Below are 19377 nucleotides of genomic sequence, written 5' to 3'. Positions count from 1 at the left end.
TATATATATATATATATATATATATATATATATATATATATATATATAAGGGTAAATTACAACCCCTGATATATGGTCAATTTACGAAAAAACCCCTATTGTTTGGGTAATTACATCTACCTCTCAACTATGATTTTTTTTTGGCATCTCCATCTTTCTGGTGTGAAATTCAATACAATTATCTAAATTTTGTGAAATGTGTTCTAGTTTGTACTCGTTTTGTGTAAAAATACAGTTTCTGATGCACCACAATCTGATATATACAAGCCAAAAAACACATATCATTATCATCTTGCTTCAAAATGTGGAGTTCGAATGAGATTAAAACGGGTACAAAAGTGATAATATTCCATATAATATCGAAAATTCCACTAAATTTGAAACCGCAAAGGTGAACATGTAAGAAGATTTATAGTTAAGGGGTGGTTGTAATTACCAAAACAAGAGAAAAGTTTTTGTAATTTAACCATACCTCAAGGAGGTGGTTGTATTTTACCCCATACATAATGATGAATGAATTGAGAATCTTGAGTATGGTGAGGTGAATTTCAGGTATTGTGTTTAGTGGGGAAAAAAAAAAAGGCCTTGGGCCGATGCTATTGATTTTGAAAGAACTTATGTGGCCTGCGAATGTTGATTTTGAACCCATTTGTTCAGAAGAGAGTAAAGTTATAGTTTAAGGAATTTCTATTGAAATTTGAAAATACTGCAGGACCATAATATATTAAATAATAAAATAGGAAGTATGAGTCCTGTAATGGATGACCTAACGGTTGGAGTTAGTGAGTTTGTGTCAATTGATCCAAGTTTGAATTTCATAGTTAACGATCGTTGGGTCGAGCTTTGTCACGTATAGTTAACATAGTGTGATTTACGTCTATCGTATGGTTTGCAAGTTATTATACGAGAGTGTAGATTTAAACCAATGCACCTAATAATCTGGCAAAATAGAAAAATTGAAAACCATTTGACCCATGATTATGTGCTGAAAACAGGGCACGTAAGTGTTTGAGTGTCCCTATTCCAAGGAGAAGAAGATAACAGACCATGATACTCATCCATGATTGAAAAAGGGAATTGACACAACATTTTGGCATTTACTTGTGATTTTTCATTAAAAAAGCCTTATGGTGTATGGATCATGGTAGTTAATCTCGCGATATACCGCGATATATATCGCGATACGGTATGGTTCCAATCAAAACGATACAACTCGGGTTATGTATCGCTTATTGATAAATACCGTTAAATATCGCGAGATATCGTATCGTATCGTTGTATCACGATACGATACGATATTTACGATATTTAAAAAAATGAAAAAAACGAAGAAAAAAAAACAAGAAATGCAGTCAACTGCTCTGAAAAACGGTTTAGAATAGATTTATTTAATATCCCAACCCTAATTCACACTTTTCTCTTCATTTTCTTCACCAATCCTCACAATATTACAACCCTAATTCAATTGCTATAGATTCTTGCGATTCAAGACCAATTCGAGGCGTTTTTTTGCTGGATTTTGCGATTGATGATGATGAATGCAATCTTTAAAATTGGTAGATGAGGAGTGACACTGATATTCAAAATTATGGGATATCGAATATTTTAGAAATTAGGTATTCGGATTTGAACTTAGGGAGAATTTGGCTAAGCTTATTTACATCTGATCAGCTGTTTTAAGAGCTGATAAGTTGTTACGTCTTACTTTTAAAATTATTTTTTTCAAGTGTTGGGATAGTGATCTTACAAGCTATTTTACTCATTATAAGATCTTAAATAAATAGGTGGGGTAAAGGTATTTAAAAAAAAAAAAAAAAAAAATCTTATTTGCGCTCCAGTAGCATATAATATTTTGATTTTTTAAGATTTTTTGAAAAAAAATAACCTAACACACTGGAATAGCTCTTAAACATCTTATAAGCTCGTTTTAACATCTTATAAGCCTAGCCAAACACCCTCTTAGATGATGTTATTTGATGAACATATATGATTTTTGTCATATTTTATAGTATGATGTTGAAACTTGAATTTATACCTATTTTGAAATAAGTAGTTATATTAAATTTTACATATTTATAATATGTTTATAATGTAGATATATATTTTTTACTATTTTAATAGTTGGTTAAATATCTTACGATACGATACGATAACGATACGATACGAGACGTGGAGCAAAACGATACGAGATATTTTTACGATCCGATAACCATGGTATGGATATAAATTTATTTTTAGGATAAAACAGTTTCTCTCTTTTTTTTAGAAATCAAATTTTAGGAGAGTTCGAAATTTTAAATTCGATAAAAAATATGAAATTTATAAAAGAATCTATGATTCGTGAATTTAAATGGAAAGGCTGGTTGACGAGCCTCCTCATCATTGGTTGGCGGTGTAAATATTTATGAACAAAAACAAGAACGTTGTCCACGAAATCCTGAAAAAATCTTATTCCCAAACCAAAATTCATAGTTTCGTCCGCGAATGGTATGGAAATCAATATTGAATTTTCTTATGATAAACTAGTAACTCACCCGTGCGATGCACGGATGATTCATTCAAAAACTTAGAATGAGTTAATGTAGAAAACCAACGAATAAAAAATATGTCGAGAATGTAAAGAATACAATTGAACAATAAATAACATATTCGTATCTTAATTTATCTATCAAAAGTCTCCATAAAAAATAAGCGGACAATGTTTTAAGCACCATCCACGTTGAAATGAGCAAGTAACTGCGAGACTGAAATCAAAGTAATGCACCAGTCTTGCACATTAATCCGGATGTTGTTAAATAAGACTACGGAACTACAATCAGATCTACGACCAGAGGACGAATAACCTGTTATTTTTCATCATTGTCAATATATAAATCAAAGGCATTACATAGATAAAGATTATATATATACTCTTCACTCGAGACAACGCTACGTACAATTGACCATGACTGGAAACAGGGATTAATTCGAAGATCAAATAATTGTATTAATTTAAAAAATCAAAGAATTAAAAAATATCGAAGATTTAAATTTAAAATGATCCAACAATAAATAAAACAATTGCATTTCATTTTATCACAAAAAATCCACATAAATACAAACTCACAACGTTGGAACGGTTAAACTAAATGCCACAAGCAACTCCATGAGTGGAGATTGATTCAGAACACCACTCCTACTCATTAATGTGAATCTTGATACAGTAACATAGGAAACTACTGCCAAATCAACCATTTTCGGATGAATAAGATGTAGTTATTTATTAGTGTGAATATATAAGTTCAACGCGTTATCTGAAGAAAACAAATATATATCTGAACGTGTGCATAGAATTACCTTGTCCAAAAATGAAGAATGTGTGCATAGAATTACCTTGTCCAAAAAGGGAATAATCGAATATCCCATCGAAAAGCACTATTCACTAAAAATAAATCTGAACGCACACTAAATGTACATGAGTCAACGAAAAACATGCGCATGCATATAATATATAAATGATGTTTGTTAAAGTGTATCTTCATATTTCCTGAAATACAACTCTTGAAATACTCGTACACGATATTGCAAATAATATATGACAATTCACCGGATTCTTAATTGATGAAATCGTTATTTAAAATATACTCTTAACTCTAGACAATGTTACGTACAATGCTAATATTAATTTAATACTGATACTAATACTAAATCTAATACAAATACTAATACTAATACAAAAACTAATACTAATAATAATACTAATACTAATATTAATACTAATACTAATACTAATAATAAGACTAACATAATACTAATGGTTAATATAAATACTAATATTAATACTAATACTAACATTAATAGTAATGGTTAATACAAATACAAATACTAATACTAATACTAATACTAACAGTACTAATAATGGTTAATACAACTACTAATACTAATACATATATTGATACTGATACTGATACTGATATTGCACTAACACTAATACTCATACTAATACTGATAATGATACATATACTAATAATGATATTGATACTGAAAATAAACTGATACCGATATTGATAGCAATGGTAATACTCATACTCATATCGATACCGATGTCGATACCGATACCGGTACCGGTACCGGTACCGATACCGATATTGATACTGATACTCATACTGATATTGATACCAATACCGATACCGATACCGCTATTGATACTGATACTCATACTGATATTGATACTCATACCGATACCAATACCAATACTAATACTGATACTGATACTATTAATATTGATATTGATACTGATACGAATAGTAATACGAATACGAATACGAATACGAATACTGATAATGATACTAATACTAATACTAATATTAATATTAATATTAATATTAATACTAATACTAATACTAACACTAACACTAATAGTAACACTAATACTAACACTAATACTAATACTAATAATTATACTAACATTAATATAAATGGTTAATACAAATACGAATACTAATACTAATATTGATACTGATACTGATACTGATAATGATACGGATACTGATATTGATACTGATATTGATATTGATACTGATACTGATATTGACTGACGTTGATAATGATATTGATAGTGATAATGATACTAATATTGATACTAAACTGATACTGATACTGAAACCGATACCACTACCGATAGTGATCTTGATACCGTTACCGATACCGATACATATACTGATATCGATACCGATACAAATATCGATACCAAACTAATACTCCTACTCATACCGCTACAGATACCAATACTAATATTGATATTGATACCGATACCGATACCGATTTTGATACTGATACCGATATTGGTATTGATATTAATATTAATACTAATGTTAATACTACACTAATACTAATATTAATACTAATAATAATACTAATATTAATCGTAATACTAATAATACTACTACGAATAATAATAATAATACTAATTGATACTTATACTACTACAACTACTAATACTAAAATACTAATACTCATACTTATACTAATACTAATACTAATACTAATACTAATACTAATACTAATACTAATATTAATACTAATACTAATACTAATACTAATACTAATACTAATACTAATGCTAATACTAACAGTAATAATAATGCATGGTTAATACTAAACTGATACTGATACTAATACTAATACTAATACTAATACTAATACTAATATTAATATTAATCCTAAGATTAATACTAATACGCATACTCATAGTGATAATGATACTGATATGATACTGATACTGATACTGATACTGATACTGATACTGATACTGATACTGATACTGATACTGATACTGATACTGATGCTGATGCTGATGCTGATGCTGATGCTGATGCTGATGCTGATACTGATGCTAATACTAATACTAATACTAATACTAATACTAATACTAATACTAATACTAATACTAATACTAATACTAATACTAATACTAATACTATCAATAATAGTAATGGGTAATGGTTAATGCAAATACTGATACTGACACTGATACTGATATTAATACTGATACTGATACTGATACTGATAATGATATTAATGTTATTGTTACCGATATTAAACCGATACCGATACCAATACCGATACCGATGCCGATACCAATACCGATACCGATAATTAAAAAAATGTAAATAATCCATCATATTCTAGTGATTAAAATTTAAGATAAAAAAGAATGTCAATAATTCACAAAACAATATTATTTAGTATTCAAAGTGAATATTTAGTATTATTGTTAATATCGAATTACACTAAGCAAATAGAATGAATCTACAAAATTTTGATATAACATCAATATACATTTCTTAGATAATTCATTTTCCTAAATAAATAATAACAATAAAATTAATGTTTTGGTTGTGATTAAAAACATGGATTTAAAAAAGCTATAAATATAGAACAATAATATTTTTTTTTTATCATTAAAGTTATGAATATTACCGTAATATTGTTGAAAAACTATAAGGAATAAAAGTAACCAACAATATTTTTATTTGTTCTAAACTCTATTAGAACTCATATGAATTATATAACATAGAAATAGAAAGAGAATGATATTTTTTCCTAAAATATACTTATTTGTTCAAAACCTTACGGAATGATAATGGTGATCTCTTATTAAAATATTACAGATATTATTCAGTATTTTATATGTTTATATGGTTAAGAAAAAGTCGGTGCATATATACCAAAATAATGTTGAAGTTCAATAATATATTATAGCTTAGTAAAAAGAACAAAAGGTAAAAATGAATAATAATAATAATAATAATAATAATAATAATAATAATAATAATAATAATAATAATAATAATAATAATAATAATAATAATAATAATAATAATAATAATATTAATAATAATAATAATAATAATAATAATAATGATGATGGTGGTGATGATGGTGGTGGTGTGATGCTGCTGCTGCTATAATAATAATAATAATAATTGCAAATGGAGAAGGATGAACATGTTGCATGTTCTACATGATACGTAGAAGTATGGATAATTCATTTTATTCAAATGATTAATTGCAAGAAAAACAATATTAATGGACAAATTAATATCGCTACAAAAAACTATACATATAAAATAAAATTTATTCAAATATATGCAATGAAACATATATAAATCTATATTACAAATCAAGAAATGTACAAATTATTTTTTTTCTATTGCATATCCAATTTCATTAACCTCAACCTCTTCTTCATTGAAACCAAGATTACAATCATATCAAGTATAATCAAAATATGGAATAGTAGAAGTAAAAATTTGTGAAAATCAATCCATATAGTAATTTTGGATCATATCGTGCATGCTACACAATGTCCCATGACTTTTCACTTGCGGATGTCGCCGCATATGACACAGACGATTATTCATGAATCTAAAAAACAAAAACAAAAAATATAAGTTAGATTCTTATATAAGTAATAATAAACAATAGACAACAAATAACATGCTTGGAAAAAAAGTATACAATTACAAAACATAAAGACAAAAAAACAAAATATTAGGGTGAGAACCGTGATTTTGTGTGATTATAACAAAATGTGTGGAAGAAGAATGTGATGAATGAGTTGGGGTTGAAGGTATTTATACTCAACTTTTACATCCTAAATAAGTAAATAATTTTTTTTAAGGAAAACATATATTTTGTGTATTAATGAGCTAAACCAAATCATGGATTAAGGTATTGATGTTATTTACTCCTAAAATCAAGGACCGATTACTTAGTCCTAAAATCACTAATAAAGTCAAACAAATCAACATTAATTAAAAATGAAATCATGAAATTTAAATTTAATCGATTTTGTAATTTTTATATATATAATAGATATGATATTGATGATATATATGTGTATATAGATATATATATATATAAATGATTTAAATAATAAATGCATATCCGAATTTTAATAAAAATCAAAATATATAAAATATACACACTATTTTCTTATTTTTTTTTCTTTTTTCGTATTATAGTAATAAAAATATACATTTCATAATATATTAAACAACAAATTCATTAAATTTAAAATTTCAATCATCCAAGTCCATAAATATACTATATTTGCAAAAGGAAATAATATAAATCCAAATTAATATGATTGATATAATCTATATCAATCAATGATATGGGTTATATATAATTATTTCCATGTATATTGATAAATTAATTTATTAATATATTAATTTGAATTATTAATTAACATATTAATGAAAATTGGAAAAAATTATATATATATATATATATATATATATATATTAGTTTTTATATATATTGAATTTATATAATCAAATGAAATATATATTAATTTATTAATATATTCATTTTATTAAAAAAATACGAATACTAATACTTTATTTTAATATTTTAATATTAAAAAAAAAATTAATATTTTATGATACTCCTTTATTTTAATGTTTTAATATTAAAAAAAATATTTTTTTCTGAAAATTATTTGATATTCGTAAAAAAATTGAGTATCATGATTTTTTTCAATAAATGTATTTTGAAATACTGAAAATATAAATAAGATTTTTTTTATTTCGAATTTATAAAATATTAACTTTGGAAATAATATATATACATGTGGTAATTGTTTAAATGAGTGTATAAATGTTAAATAGGAAATAACTTAAATACATACCAAAATAAAATTGACAACTCACCAATTGAAGAATCCACCTCATCAATTGAACTCCAACTAAGCAATTTTGATAAATGACATCATCATTTGCCACATGTCAATCATTGAGGGCATAGATTCTCTTTTTATATTATATATAGATTATTGGTATATGCTTAGCAATCATATATGTTAACGGACGACTACTAAACGGTCAACGTAAACACAAAATATATTTATTTATTTTAAAAGAAGAAGAAAATATTAAATAAATTTGGCATAAATGATCATTAATTAGAAAAAGGAAAAAGTGGAAGGGTGGGAATCAAGATTATGTTAAAAGCTTAGTTCAAATCTCCAAGATTCGTATAATGTTTTAGTTTAATCACATAAGAAATTATTTTATTTCTTTTTTCTTTTTTGAGAAGAACACTATATTATTTCATATTAGCTAGTAATTATTCTAAGAGGTAACTTGAGAAAAGTCTTTTAAATCTACTAATATTTGAATTTTTTATTTTGGTTAAAGAAAATCGCCCTATTTTGTTTATAAAATTGAAAATTAGTGAAGAGTGGGTAAAAGAATTTTGTTGGGAAGCGGCAGTGGCATATGGTGGGGCTGACTGGTTATGGACAATTTATGGGCCCACCATACCCCAAACGGTGCGTACTCTTTTGAACCGCCTTTGTTTACCCCCACTAAAAACAATGGCAAATTTTATAAAATAAGGAAAGAAGCAAATTTACATTGGTTTTTCTCCTCTCATAATACAGCTATTATATTATATATTTATATAAATAAACCGACCTCGCCAATTTTTTCGAGCTCCAGCTCATCATATATTTTTTGTTTATAATTCTTTTGCATAAATTAATTTTAGTTTTTATTATAAATTATTTATATAAAAAATAAATAAATTACATAATAAAACATTAATCTTCAATTTGTTTTAATATATATACATAACCTCAGTGAGGCGGCTCGTGAACTTATTGACAAATAAAGATGGGCTCAAATCGAACTCAAACTTTTATCGAGCCCATTTACACCGCTACATTTCATGCCAAAAAATTAAAAGAAAAGGTAAAAAAATAAGTGGCCCATGAAAAAGGCAAAGCGGCAACAACCCGTACTTGGATAAGGGATTTGCTTTTTACCGTTTGAAAATTGTTATTTACCGTTCAAAGACTCTCTCTCTCTCTAAAAAAAATCGCTCTCAAGACGATTTCATCACAAATCATACTTATTGGTGTGATATACGAACATAAATGAGTTCATCGGATGAAGATCTAGATAGCGGACACAACGAGGTAAAAATTCCGTCTTTTCGATCGAAAAAAATGGGCTAAACGTTTAAAAGCCCAACTCGGGCGCCCGACGGTGCAGTGCACGCCCATGTTGGGCGTGCAGTTGGATCTTGCACGCCCATTACGGGCGTTTGTAGGCCAACTGCACGCCCAACATGGGCGTGCACTGCACCGTTGGGCGCCCGAGTTGGGCTTTTGGCTTTGAAACGTTTTTTTTTTATCAATTTTTTTACGTTTTTTTCAGGACGATACGTCTACAATTGAAGTTGATCATACCGATTATTTTACAACAACTCAGTTGTTTGACTCGAAGGATGAGGTAGTGGTTTGGGCGAGGTTCGTTGCAAGAGGTCTTTTTGTGAAAATGTTAAAAAAAGTTGTTCTAAAAAAAAGATTTTTCTGACTTGTGACCTATACAGGGAGAAACGAGAATGTCCATCAACTAACCCAAACGCGCGCCCGAGAAGGACCGATAGCAAAAAAAGAAACTGTGGTTTTCAAATTGTCGGAGAGCTACGGTCGGACGATAGATGGGAGGTCAGAGTAGTATACGGGAAGCATAATCATTTTCCAATATATGGGAGGTCAGAGTAGTCTACCAAAGGCGTTGCGGAGTCGACGTGAAGCGTGGGATATTCTAAATAGTGTTTGATTTAGTTTTGTTTTTTTATTGGAATGAATGTATTACTATTGACATTGTATGTTATTATTATTATGTTATGATGTTATAATGAATGTTAGTATGTTATTATAATTATTATATTATGTTCTAATAATAATAATAATAATAATAATAATAATAATAATAATAATAATAATAATAATAATAATAATAATAATAATAATAATAATAATAATAATAATAATAATAATAATAATAATAATAATAATAATAATAATAATAATAATAATAATAATAATAATAATAATAATAATAATAATAATAATAATAATAATAATAATAATAATAATAATAATAAGGGTAAATTACAAACACCCCCTGAGGTATGGTCAAATTACAAAAACACCCCTCTTGTTTGGATAATTACAACCACCCCTCAACTCCTCAAATTTAGTGGAATCTTCGAGATTATATGGAATATTATCACTTGTGTACCCGTTTTATCACATTCAAACTCTACATTATGAAGCAAGATGATCATAATATGCGATTTTTAGCTTGTATATATATCAGTTTGTGGTGTATCGGAAACTGTATTTTTACACAAAACGAGTACAAACTGGAGCACATTCCACGGAATCTAGATGATTATGTTGAATTTGGCACAATAAGGGTGGAGGTGTAAGAAAAAATCATAGTTGAGGGGTAGATGTAATTATCCAAACAAGAGGGGGATTTTTGTAATTTAACCATACCTCAGGGGGTGTTTGTAATTTACCCTAATAATAATAAGGTTTTGAACAACATATTATTATATTATGTTCTAATAATAATAATAACATTTCTATTATGTGTCCTCCCCTCCCGTTCCGCAGTAGTTTCCTCCACCGGATCTGCAGGAGGACGAATCAGGGGTCCTTTCCCTTTTCACAGTCCGAATTTTTTCGTCCAATCAGACATCCTGTAAACATAAATTATATTAAATTTACTAACTTATTTTAATTCAGAAAAAAATATATTTATTTAAAAAAATAATAATAAAAAATAATCGAACGCCTGGTTTGGGCTTTTCCCGGCCGAACCGACGCCTGGACCGGGCGCCGGTTCGCCCGGGAAAAGCCCAAACCGGGCGTCCAAAAACTGTTTACACGCCCAAGTCGGGCGCCGGTCGCCTGAACGGACGCCCACTTTGGGCGTCTGTTCAGGCGGCGGGCCCCGACTTGGGCGTTCGTCCATTTTTTCGAAAATTTTAGGGGTTTTAGAGAGATAAACACTTTTTTGTTTTGAACGGTAAATAGCATTTTTTAAACCGTAAAGAGCATTTTCTCTTGGATAATTATGGGACAAGACTTGCCATCTACCTCCGTATTTCACGAAGGTGTTCTAATTTGGATTATTAGAGATTTAATAATATTTTTACTATTAATTAATTAAATCATGTTAATTATTACTCCACTTCTTTGTACTACGCCTTAATTATATATAAGAGTGATATTTATATATATTATTAGGACAAAACTAAGTTGGGACCAGTTGAAAAGTTTAAAGTTATAGCAAACTTAAAGAAAACTAAAGTCAAGTAATTGAAGCTGTACCAGTCAATCAATTGCATTCCATTGTTTCACACATTTTTAAATATACATATATTATTATTATTATTATTATTATTATTATTATTATTATTATTATTAGTAGTAGTAGTATAATAATTGCATTTGCACCAATTTGCTAAACTTATAGTCAAGGGATGAAAATTGACATTCAAATTTCGCGATAATCAAGGTTTTTCATTTTTTGGTCAATATAAGTGCCGATTAATTAATTAAATAGAAAATTAAAAATAAACTACAATCACGTACGTTTAAATAGCTGTCGGTTTGCGAAAAATCAAAATCGCACGCGTCCACACAACGTTTTTATAATCAAAATCCTTATTTATTTATTTTTTGAAAAACAAAATCCTTATTTAATAAATAAATAATAACACACACACCAACAACGCGAACCTTCAATTCCTCAACTAACAAAATCATCCCACAATTTCCCGAGTCTTCATCCCCCACCATAACCGCCACCCTCTCTCCGCCTCCGCCTCCGCCGCCGCCGTGACCGGCCCTTAAAAGCTAATGCTTCCCGTTGTAGAACCACCTCCTTTCTCAAAACCTAAAACCCCAGAAATTATTATAGATCGCAAACACTCATATTTCACTTTCCTTAAACCTTATCTCTCATTCCACCACCGCCGCACATGGTTCTTCCTCTCCGTCCTCCTCCTCCAACTCCTCCTCCTCCTCTCCGCCCCTTCCCTACCATTCTCCCTCTCCGCCGCCAATATTTCCAGTCCCCAGCCTTCTCCCATCATCGGAAACCCTACTTCCATAAAACAGGGTACTACCACCGTAGATGGAATTTCGATTTCTAACAATCCGGCGGCAATTAACCAGAAAAAATGCCCCTACGGAAAAGTCTATGTTTACAACATGCCGCCGCAATTCAACGCCGAAATTGTGAGAAACTGCCGTAATTTGAACCCATGGTCGTCCCGCTGCGACGCCGTCTCGAACTGGGGTTTCGGCAAACCAGCGGACAGGATTTCAGCAATCGTACCGCAGAACGTCAGCGGCGCGTGGTATTGGACCGATCAATTCTCGCTGGAGCTCATCTACCACAACCGTATGCTGAATTACCGCTGCAGAACCCTAGAGCCGGAATCCGCCGCCGCCTTCTACATCCCGTTCTACACCGGCCTCGCAGTCGAAAAGTTCCTCTTCACCAAAAACGCCACCGGCGAAGAACGCGATCGCCACTGCAAGGCGATGCTGGATTGGATCGGCGAACGGCCGTATTTCAACAAATCCAACGGCTGGGACCATTTCATCACACTGGGGAGAATTTCATGGGATTTCCGCCGCACCAAAGAAGGCGATTGGGGTTCCAGTTGCATACACATGCCGAGGATGCGTAACCTCACGCGCCTGCTAATTGAAAAAAATCACTGGGACTACTTCGACATCGCCGTGCCCTACCCCACCGGATTCCACCCCAGCTCCGCCTCCGAGCTAAAAAACTGGCAAAATTTCGTCGCCGGCCGCACCCGCCGCACCCAATTCTGCTTCGCCGGAGCAACGCGAGGGTTCAACAACGACTTCCGTGGGATCCTGCTGAACCAGTGCCACTCCGAACCCGGTTCGTGCCGGGTCGTCGACTGCGGCGGGTCAAAGTGCGAGAACGGAACCTCCGCCAACGCAATCATGGAGACTTTTCTCGACTCGGATTTCTGCTTGCAGCCAAGGGGTGACAGTTACACCCGGAGGTCGATTTTTGACTGCATGCTGGCCGGTTCAATACCGGTTTTCTTCTGGAAACGAACCGCTTATTTACAGTACGAGTCGTTCTTGCCGAGCGAACCGGAAAGTTACTCGGTTTTCATAGACCAGAAAGATGTGAAAAACGGGACCTCAATAAAGCGCGTGCTGGACACGATTAGTAAAGAGAAGGTGAAAAAGATGAGGGAAAAAGTGATTGAATATATACCAAAGATTATTTACGCAAATTCCACTCAACGAATAGATGACGCTTTTGACATCGCCATGGATGCTTTGTTGAGAAGATTTAAGGAGCAACAAGGAGGGTATAAATGGAAATAAAGAAAATTTCAGTATTTTATTTATTATTTTTCTTTTACTACTAAAATTATACGTTACTCTATACTAGAGGCAGCACAAAATGATTGTGAATACATGTAATATTTTGTATTTTTGAAGTCATGTTTTGTACTAGTAGTATACAATGATACTTACTATTCATAGTTTGGAATAAATTTAATTTGTTTGTAGTGTTTTGCAATTATAAATAATAATATATTTGTATATCAATTTAGTAATGTCATGTTTTTCGTGTTACTATTGGCCTTTTTGTAAATGTTAGTGGGTGACTCACTGAGTTGGGGTCCCTTTTCTTTGATATATCATTTTCATGTGGGCTGCGAGTAATGCCATGCTTTTAATGATGCCCCATACGAGGGTGCAACCGCATATGCAATCTGCAAGCATTTGTGTTGTGACCATATAATTATTAATTATATTTTTATACCAAATATTCATTAATCTAATTATATAATCTCAATAAGTATTTTTTACTTTTTTTTTTTTTTTTTTTTACACCACATGAAGTCCACTCGTGCCTATATTTTTATAAACTTTTTTAGGATTGTGAATAACGATACGCCTATTTTATCCATATGGCACCCCACTCAAGGAAGTAGGAAAGAAAATGTGAGGGATAGTGACAAAAAAAAAAAAAAGAATAGCTATTTTGTGCTTTTTTGAGAAGGAAAAATGAAAAAATAAATTATTATACCTCGTTCATGGGCTCTACACGAGTTACATATATTGAGTGGATATTTATCGTAGATCTGAACATAATTATACACATTCAAATATATGTGTGCTTAGTTGGTGGTTTAACACTCGCTCGAGCTATATGACCCGATGTAGCATCTAACTCCCGTAAGGGCCTTTACCTTATTTGAGAAATGGTCCCTATTATCATGTCAATTAATAGACAAAAAGCTGCCAATGTCCGAAAAAAGTGGTAAAAGGAGTGGCCCTTAAATTTGTGTAGTGACTCGGAATTTGGATGTGGCTTTTAAGTCTTGTATACTTTGCTATTTTTATGTGTAATAATTTAATATTAATCCTATTTGATATTACTCTAAGATGTAGTTTAGTTTAGCTAAAATTTGAACTCATTTTAGTAGTGCGAAATGAGCATTAATAATTAAACAATAATTAGTGCCAATGCCTTCGTTGATTTATTTTCTAAATTTTATACTACTTTATTTTCTCTTTGCACAAAATTGTTATATTGGTATGTATAGACGAATGGGTCGGGCCCAATGCATTACCAAAGCATCTTCGGAAACGATTTCGGCCCAATTGCGGCCCGAAATTTGTTACACTGGTATGTGTAGTCGAATGGGTCGGGCCGATGTATCACCAAAGCATCTTCGGAAACGATTTCGGCCCAATTACGGCCCGATTTTAATATCTTATTCAGCCCAATAAACGAATTCTCATCCAACGGCTCCAAATCTCCCACCGCCATAGCATGCAAACTCGCAAAATCTGAAACTTCCCTCCCTCGTCACTCTCTGCTGTTAACTGTATTTGAACTTCGCTGCCACACCATTAGCAGCACAGGAAAATATATACTTGTATATATGAGTGAATGTATATATATGTGTGAGAAAGAGTGAATTAATGGAAGAAATGAAGAATAAGGAGGAGGAGGATGAAGCTCCGAAAATTGAGGATGACTCTGAAAAGATCAAGAGAAAAGGAGAGCAAGTACAACAAAAAGACCAAACTAACCCCCGATTCTAATTACAGGTGTCCTCCACAGAAATAGAGTGAAGATTCGAAGCCAAAGGCTTTGTGGATCAACAGCTGTGATAATGCTGATGAAGGGAACGAGACTAGTTCGGAGATGGGCGAGCTCATGAATTCCAGTAATAAGAAGAAAAAGAAGATGCAATTTGATGAGAGAGAGGAGGACGAAACCCCTAACGCCGTCTCGAATTTCCGGATTTCGAAGCCGTTGAGGGAAGCGTTGAAGGAGAAAGGGATCGAGTCTCTGTTTCCAATTCAGGCCACGACGTTTGACACGATTCTCCATGGCTCTGATTTGGTTGGTAGGGCGCGCACTGGTCAGGTTAGGGCAATTCTCTCATCTTTGTATTTGGGGTTTTTGATATTTGTTATACATTTTTTATTTTCTTTTTAAGGTTTTCTGATTCGTGCTTGTTGTTAATTAGCTGTGTGTGTTTGTTTTGTAATTACTGTTTAATGTGTGTTTATTGGCCGATTTGAGTGATTTCAATTTGAGATCCCTCAGATTATTGTTATGTTAGGAGAATAGTTCCATTTGAATGCAGAAATGCAGCGTTTGGATTCATCGATTTATCTTGTCCTTAATTTTATCGTCTTAGCCCATTAGTGTCGTAATTTTAATTTACGTACCCTGGTTTGTGACTCTATATCAGGGTAAAACATTGGCATTTGTGTTGCCCATACTCGAATCATTGATAAATGGGCCCACGAAAACATCGAGAAAGACTGGATATGGAAGGGCACCAAGTGTTCTGGTTCTTTTACCAACTAGAGAACTGGCCACACAGGTATTTATTGCATCCGTTAAATGTCGATATCTCCTTATTTTCTGTAAAAAAAATTCGTTCCCTTAATTTTTTTTTCGTCTGTCCCCTTGTTACTTTTTTCATATGATCATAGGTTTGTTCTGACTTTGAGATGTATGGTGGAGCATTAGGGTTGAAATCTTGTTGTCTGTATGGGGGTTCTCCCTACCAGCCACAACAGATTCAATTGAAAAGAGGCGTTGACATAGTAATTGGCACGCCTGGTCGCATTAAGGTATGCTTTATTACGAGTTGTACGCGATATACAATTGCGTAAAACCGCATGTTTTAACTACTGTGGGTTCTTTCTGTATGCATTCATATGGTGCAGGATCACATAGAGAGGGGAAATATAGATTTTACTGCATTGAAATTTAGAGTACTTGACGAGTCCGATGAAATGCTGAGGATGGGTTTCGTTGAAGATGTTGAACTAATCCTAGGTTTGTTCTCAAATTTCTATTATGTTAGTCTTTTGCTTTGCTGTTCTTTAATTTTTTGTTTTTTGGTTGTTTTGAAGGTAAGGTAGAGGATGCAAGCCAAGTCCAAACACTTCTTTTCAGTGCCACTTTGCCGGACTGGGTGAAACATGTATGTGAAATATAACATCGTTTACTGTACTTGGAGTTCTTGATTGTAAATCTTGTAGTTTGACTACATCTTTTTCTTTGTATTTTATTATTTTTTGGAGCATGACAAGGATTTATTAATGCCAGATTGCAGCTAAATTTCTAAAACGTGATAAGAAAACTGCTGATCTGGTCGGGAATGAGAAAATGAAGGCTAGCACCAGTGTGAGGCATATTGTTCTTCCTTGCTCTAGTTCTGCCAGATCCCAACTTATTCCTGATATCATTCGCTGCTATAGTAGGTTGGTTAGCTTCTAATCACACTAGTCAATCATTAATTATGAAATTTGGATAATCCTAAATTTTCTCGTTCTATCTTGTCCTGTTTCAGTGGGGGCCGCACAATTATTTTTACGGAGACAAAAGATTCTGCTTCTACGCTGGCTGGATTACTACCTGGAGCACGTGCTTTGCATGGGGACATACAACAGGCTACACGTGAGGTATATTCTTTTACTGTGGGGTAAATCTTTACTAGTTATTAGATGTTACTATATCTGCAAAAATCTTGCTTTTAGGTCGAATGGTAATTTTTTTGCTACATCACTAGAAATTGTGGTACTACGATTGCAGTCGTATAAATCTTGAAAGTGTCACTCTTATGTCCTAATATATTATACTGCTTCTGCTCTGATATTTACAGGTCACACTTTCTGGATTCAGATCTGGGAAATTTTCTACGCTCGTGGCTACAAATGTGGCTGCGCGGGGATTGGATATTGATGATGTCCAGTTGATCATTCAGGTTTTTTTGTTTTCCTCATACTATTTTTGTTAGGGATGATCACATAGCTTCCTGTATTGACACTTGTAATAAATGTATTTGTTGTGCTCCAGTATGAGCCACCACGTGATGTAGAGGCATACATTCATCGGTCTGGAAGAACAGGGAGAGCAGGTGAATTATCAATATTAACCTCTGCATTTGAACTTTAAAAAAAACTATTGAAAATTGTTCGATAAAGAAAGTGTTCTCTGTTTCTTCTCAAGGAAAATCTGGGATTGCTGTGATGCTCTACGATCCAAGGAAGTCAAATTTTTCCAAAATAGAAAGAGAGTCGGGGGTGAAATTCGAACATATATCAGCTCCACAGCCAGCTGAGATTGCTAAAGTTGCTGGTGCAGAAGCTGCTGAGAAAATCATTGGGATATCTGATAGGTACATTTTTATTGTGAATATTTTTTGAGGGAATCTTTTAGAATTTTTTTTACTGATATTATACTTCCAAACACTTTATAGTGTAATACCGGTATTTATGGCTGCTGCTGAAGAGCTACTGAACTCGTCTGCTCTATCCCCAATCGAACTACTTGCTAAGGCATTAGCCAATGCTGCTGTAAGTTGTAACTTCCTTTATTTGTTGTGTCTGAAACACAAGTTAATTTGGAAATTCGGACGCGGGGCCCGCTTTTTTATTGCAGGGTTATACGGAGATCAAGAGGCGTTCGCTTCTCACTTCAATGGAGAACTTTGTTACTGTCCTTGTTGAGTGTGGGCGCCCCATTTACACAGCATCGTGAGTTCTCCAAACTCGTTGTTTTAGCTATGGTTTCATTTAGAAATAATGATGATTTTATTATTTGGAGAACAAATTAAAAATTGCTTCTTTACAAATACCATGGCATGCCAGTTTTGCTTATGGGGTTTTACGGAGATTTTTGCCTGAAGAGAAGGTCGAATCAGTAAAGGGTCTTGCTTTGACCGCTGATGGTAAGGGTGCAGTTTTTGACGTGGCTTCTGAAGATCTGGATATATTCATTGCTGGTTGGTTTTTTTTCCCTTTCTTTTTCGTAATCTTAAACCTTCAACATTTATAGGTGTTTTATTCATAACTTAGTTACATGGAGGGGTTGCAGGTCAGAAAAATGCTGGTGGTGGTGTAAAGTTAGAAGTGTTGAAATCGTTGCCACGTTTGCAAGAAAGAGCGGGGAGATTCGGAGGTGGAGGCTTCTCGGAGAGGAAAGACGGTAGATTCTCCGGTGGGAGAGGTGGATATTCCGATCGTCCATTCTCTAAAGGCCGCGGTGGTGGTGGTGGAAGAGGTCGTGGAAATAACCATGGAAAATGGTGAGAAAACATTATTATGCAAGTAATAATAGCATGCCCGAGGCATCGAAATTTTGGCGAAGACGAAGATTTTTTTTTTTTTTTTTTTATTAAAAAAGCCAGAAAGAATAAATAGGTTATCCTTCTGTCTTGAGTGTATACATGCAACAATTTTCCTAGTCATACAAGAAAAGGCTCATTCATTCAATTTGCTGAACAATTTTTTTTTTTTTTTAAATTTTATTTAGCACACCAAAATCCCACGTCCATCTTATTTTTTCCATTTATTTCTTTACTGAGTGCGTCGGTTTTGAAAGCAACTAAAAACAAAATAAAACCCATATGGATGATATTTATTATTTAATATTTATAAACCCCACAAAAAACATGTGGGGCCCAGTTCGACTTACAAGTCGCAAA

General features: G+C 32.5%; 2 protein-coding genes across 2 annotated transcripts; both read left to right on the top strand.

The window, feature by feature from the left end:
- Positions 1–11983: 11983 nt before the first annotated feature.
- Positions 11984–13920, top strand: LOC148769876 (xyloglucan galactosyltransferase XLT2-like). Its single transcript, XM_088819316.1, has one exon. The coding sequence runs from the start codon at positions 12212–12214 to the stop codon at positions 13730–13732; it is 1521 nt and encodes a 506-aa protein (XP_088675442.1). The 5' UTR covers positions 11984–12211; the 3' UTR covers positions 13733–13920.
- Positions 13921–15204: 1284 nt separating this feature from the next.
- LOC105971600 (DEAD-box ATP-dependent RNA helicase 7) lies at positions 15205–19215 on the top strand. The gene is made up of 14 exons (XM_088819315.1): positions 15205–15797; positions 16129–16263; positions 16376–16516; positions 16613–16724; positions 16802–16872; positions 16998–17152; positions 17242–17353; positions 17554–17655; positions 17748–17808; positions 17901–18069; positions 18151–18247; positions 18333–18427; positions 18542–18675; positions 18768–19215. Exons 1-14 carry the CDS (start codon positions 15573–15575, stop codon positions 18980–18982), a joined length of 1824 nt encoding a protein of 607 aa, XP_088675441.1. The 5' UTR covers positions 15205–15572; the 3' UTR covers positions 18983–19215.
- The last annotated feature ends 162 nt before the right edge of the window (positions 19216–19377 follow it).

Source organism: Erythranthe guttata, chromosome 6 (assembly GCF_056151865.1).
Source record: "Erythranthe guttata isolate IM_541 chromosome 6, IM_541, whole genome shotgun sequence".
In the NCBI taxonomy this organism is placed as follows: domain Eukaryota; kingdom Viridiplantae; phylum Streptophyta; class Magnoliopsida; order Lamiales; family Phrymaceae; genus Erythranthe; species Erythranthe guttata.
This window is presented reverse-complemented; position numbering and strand designations above follow the sequence as displayed.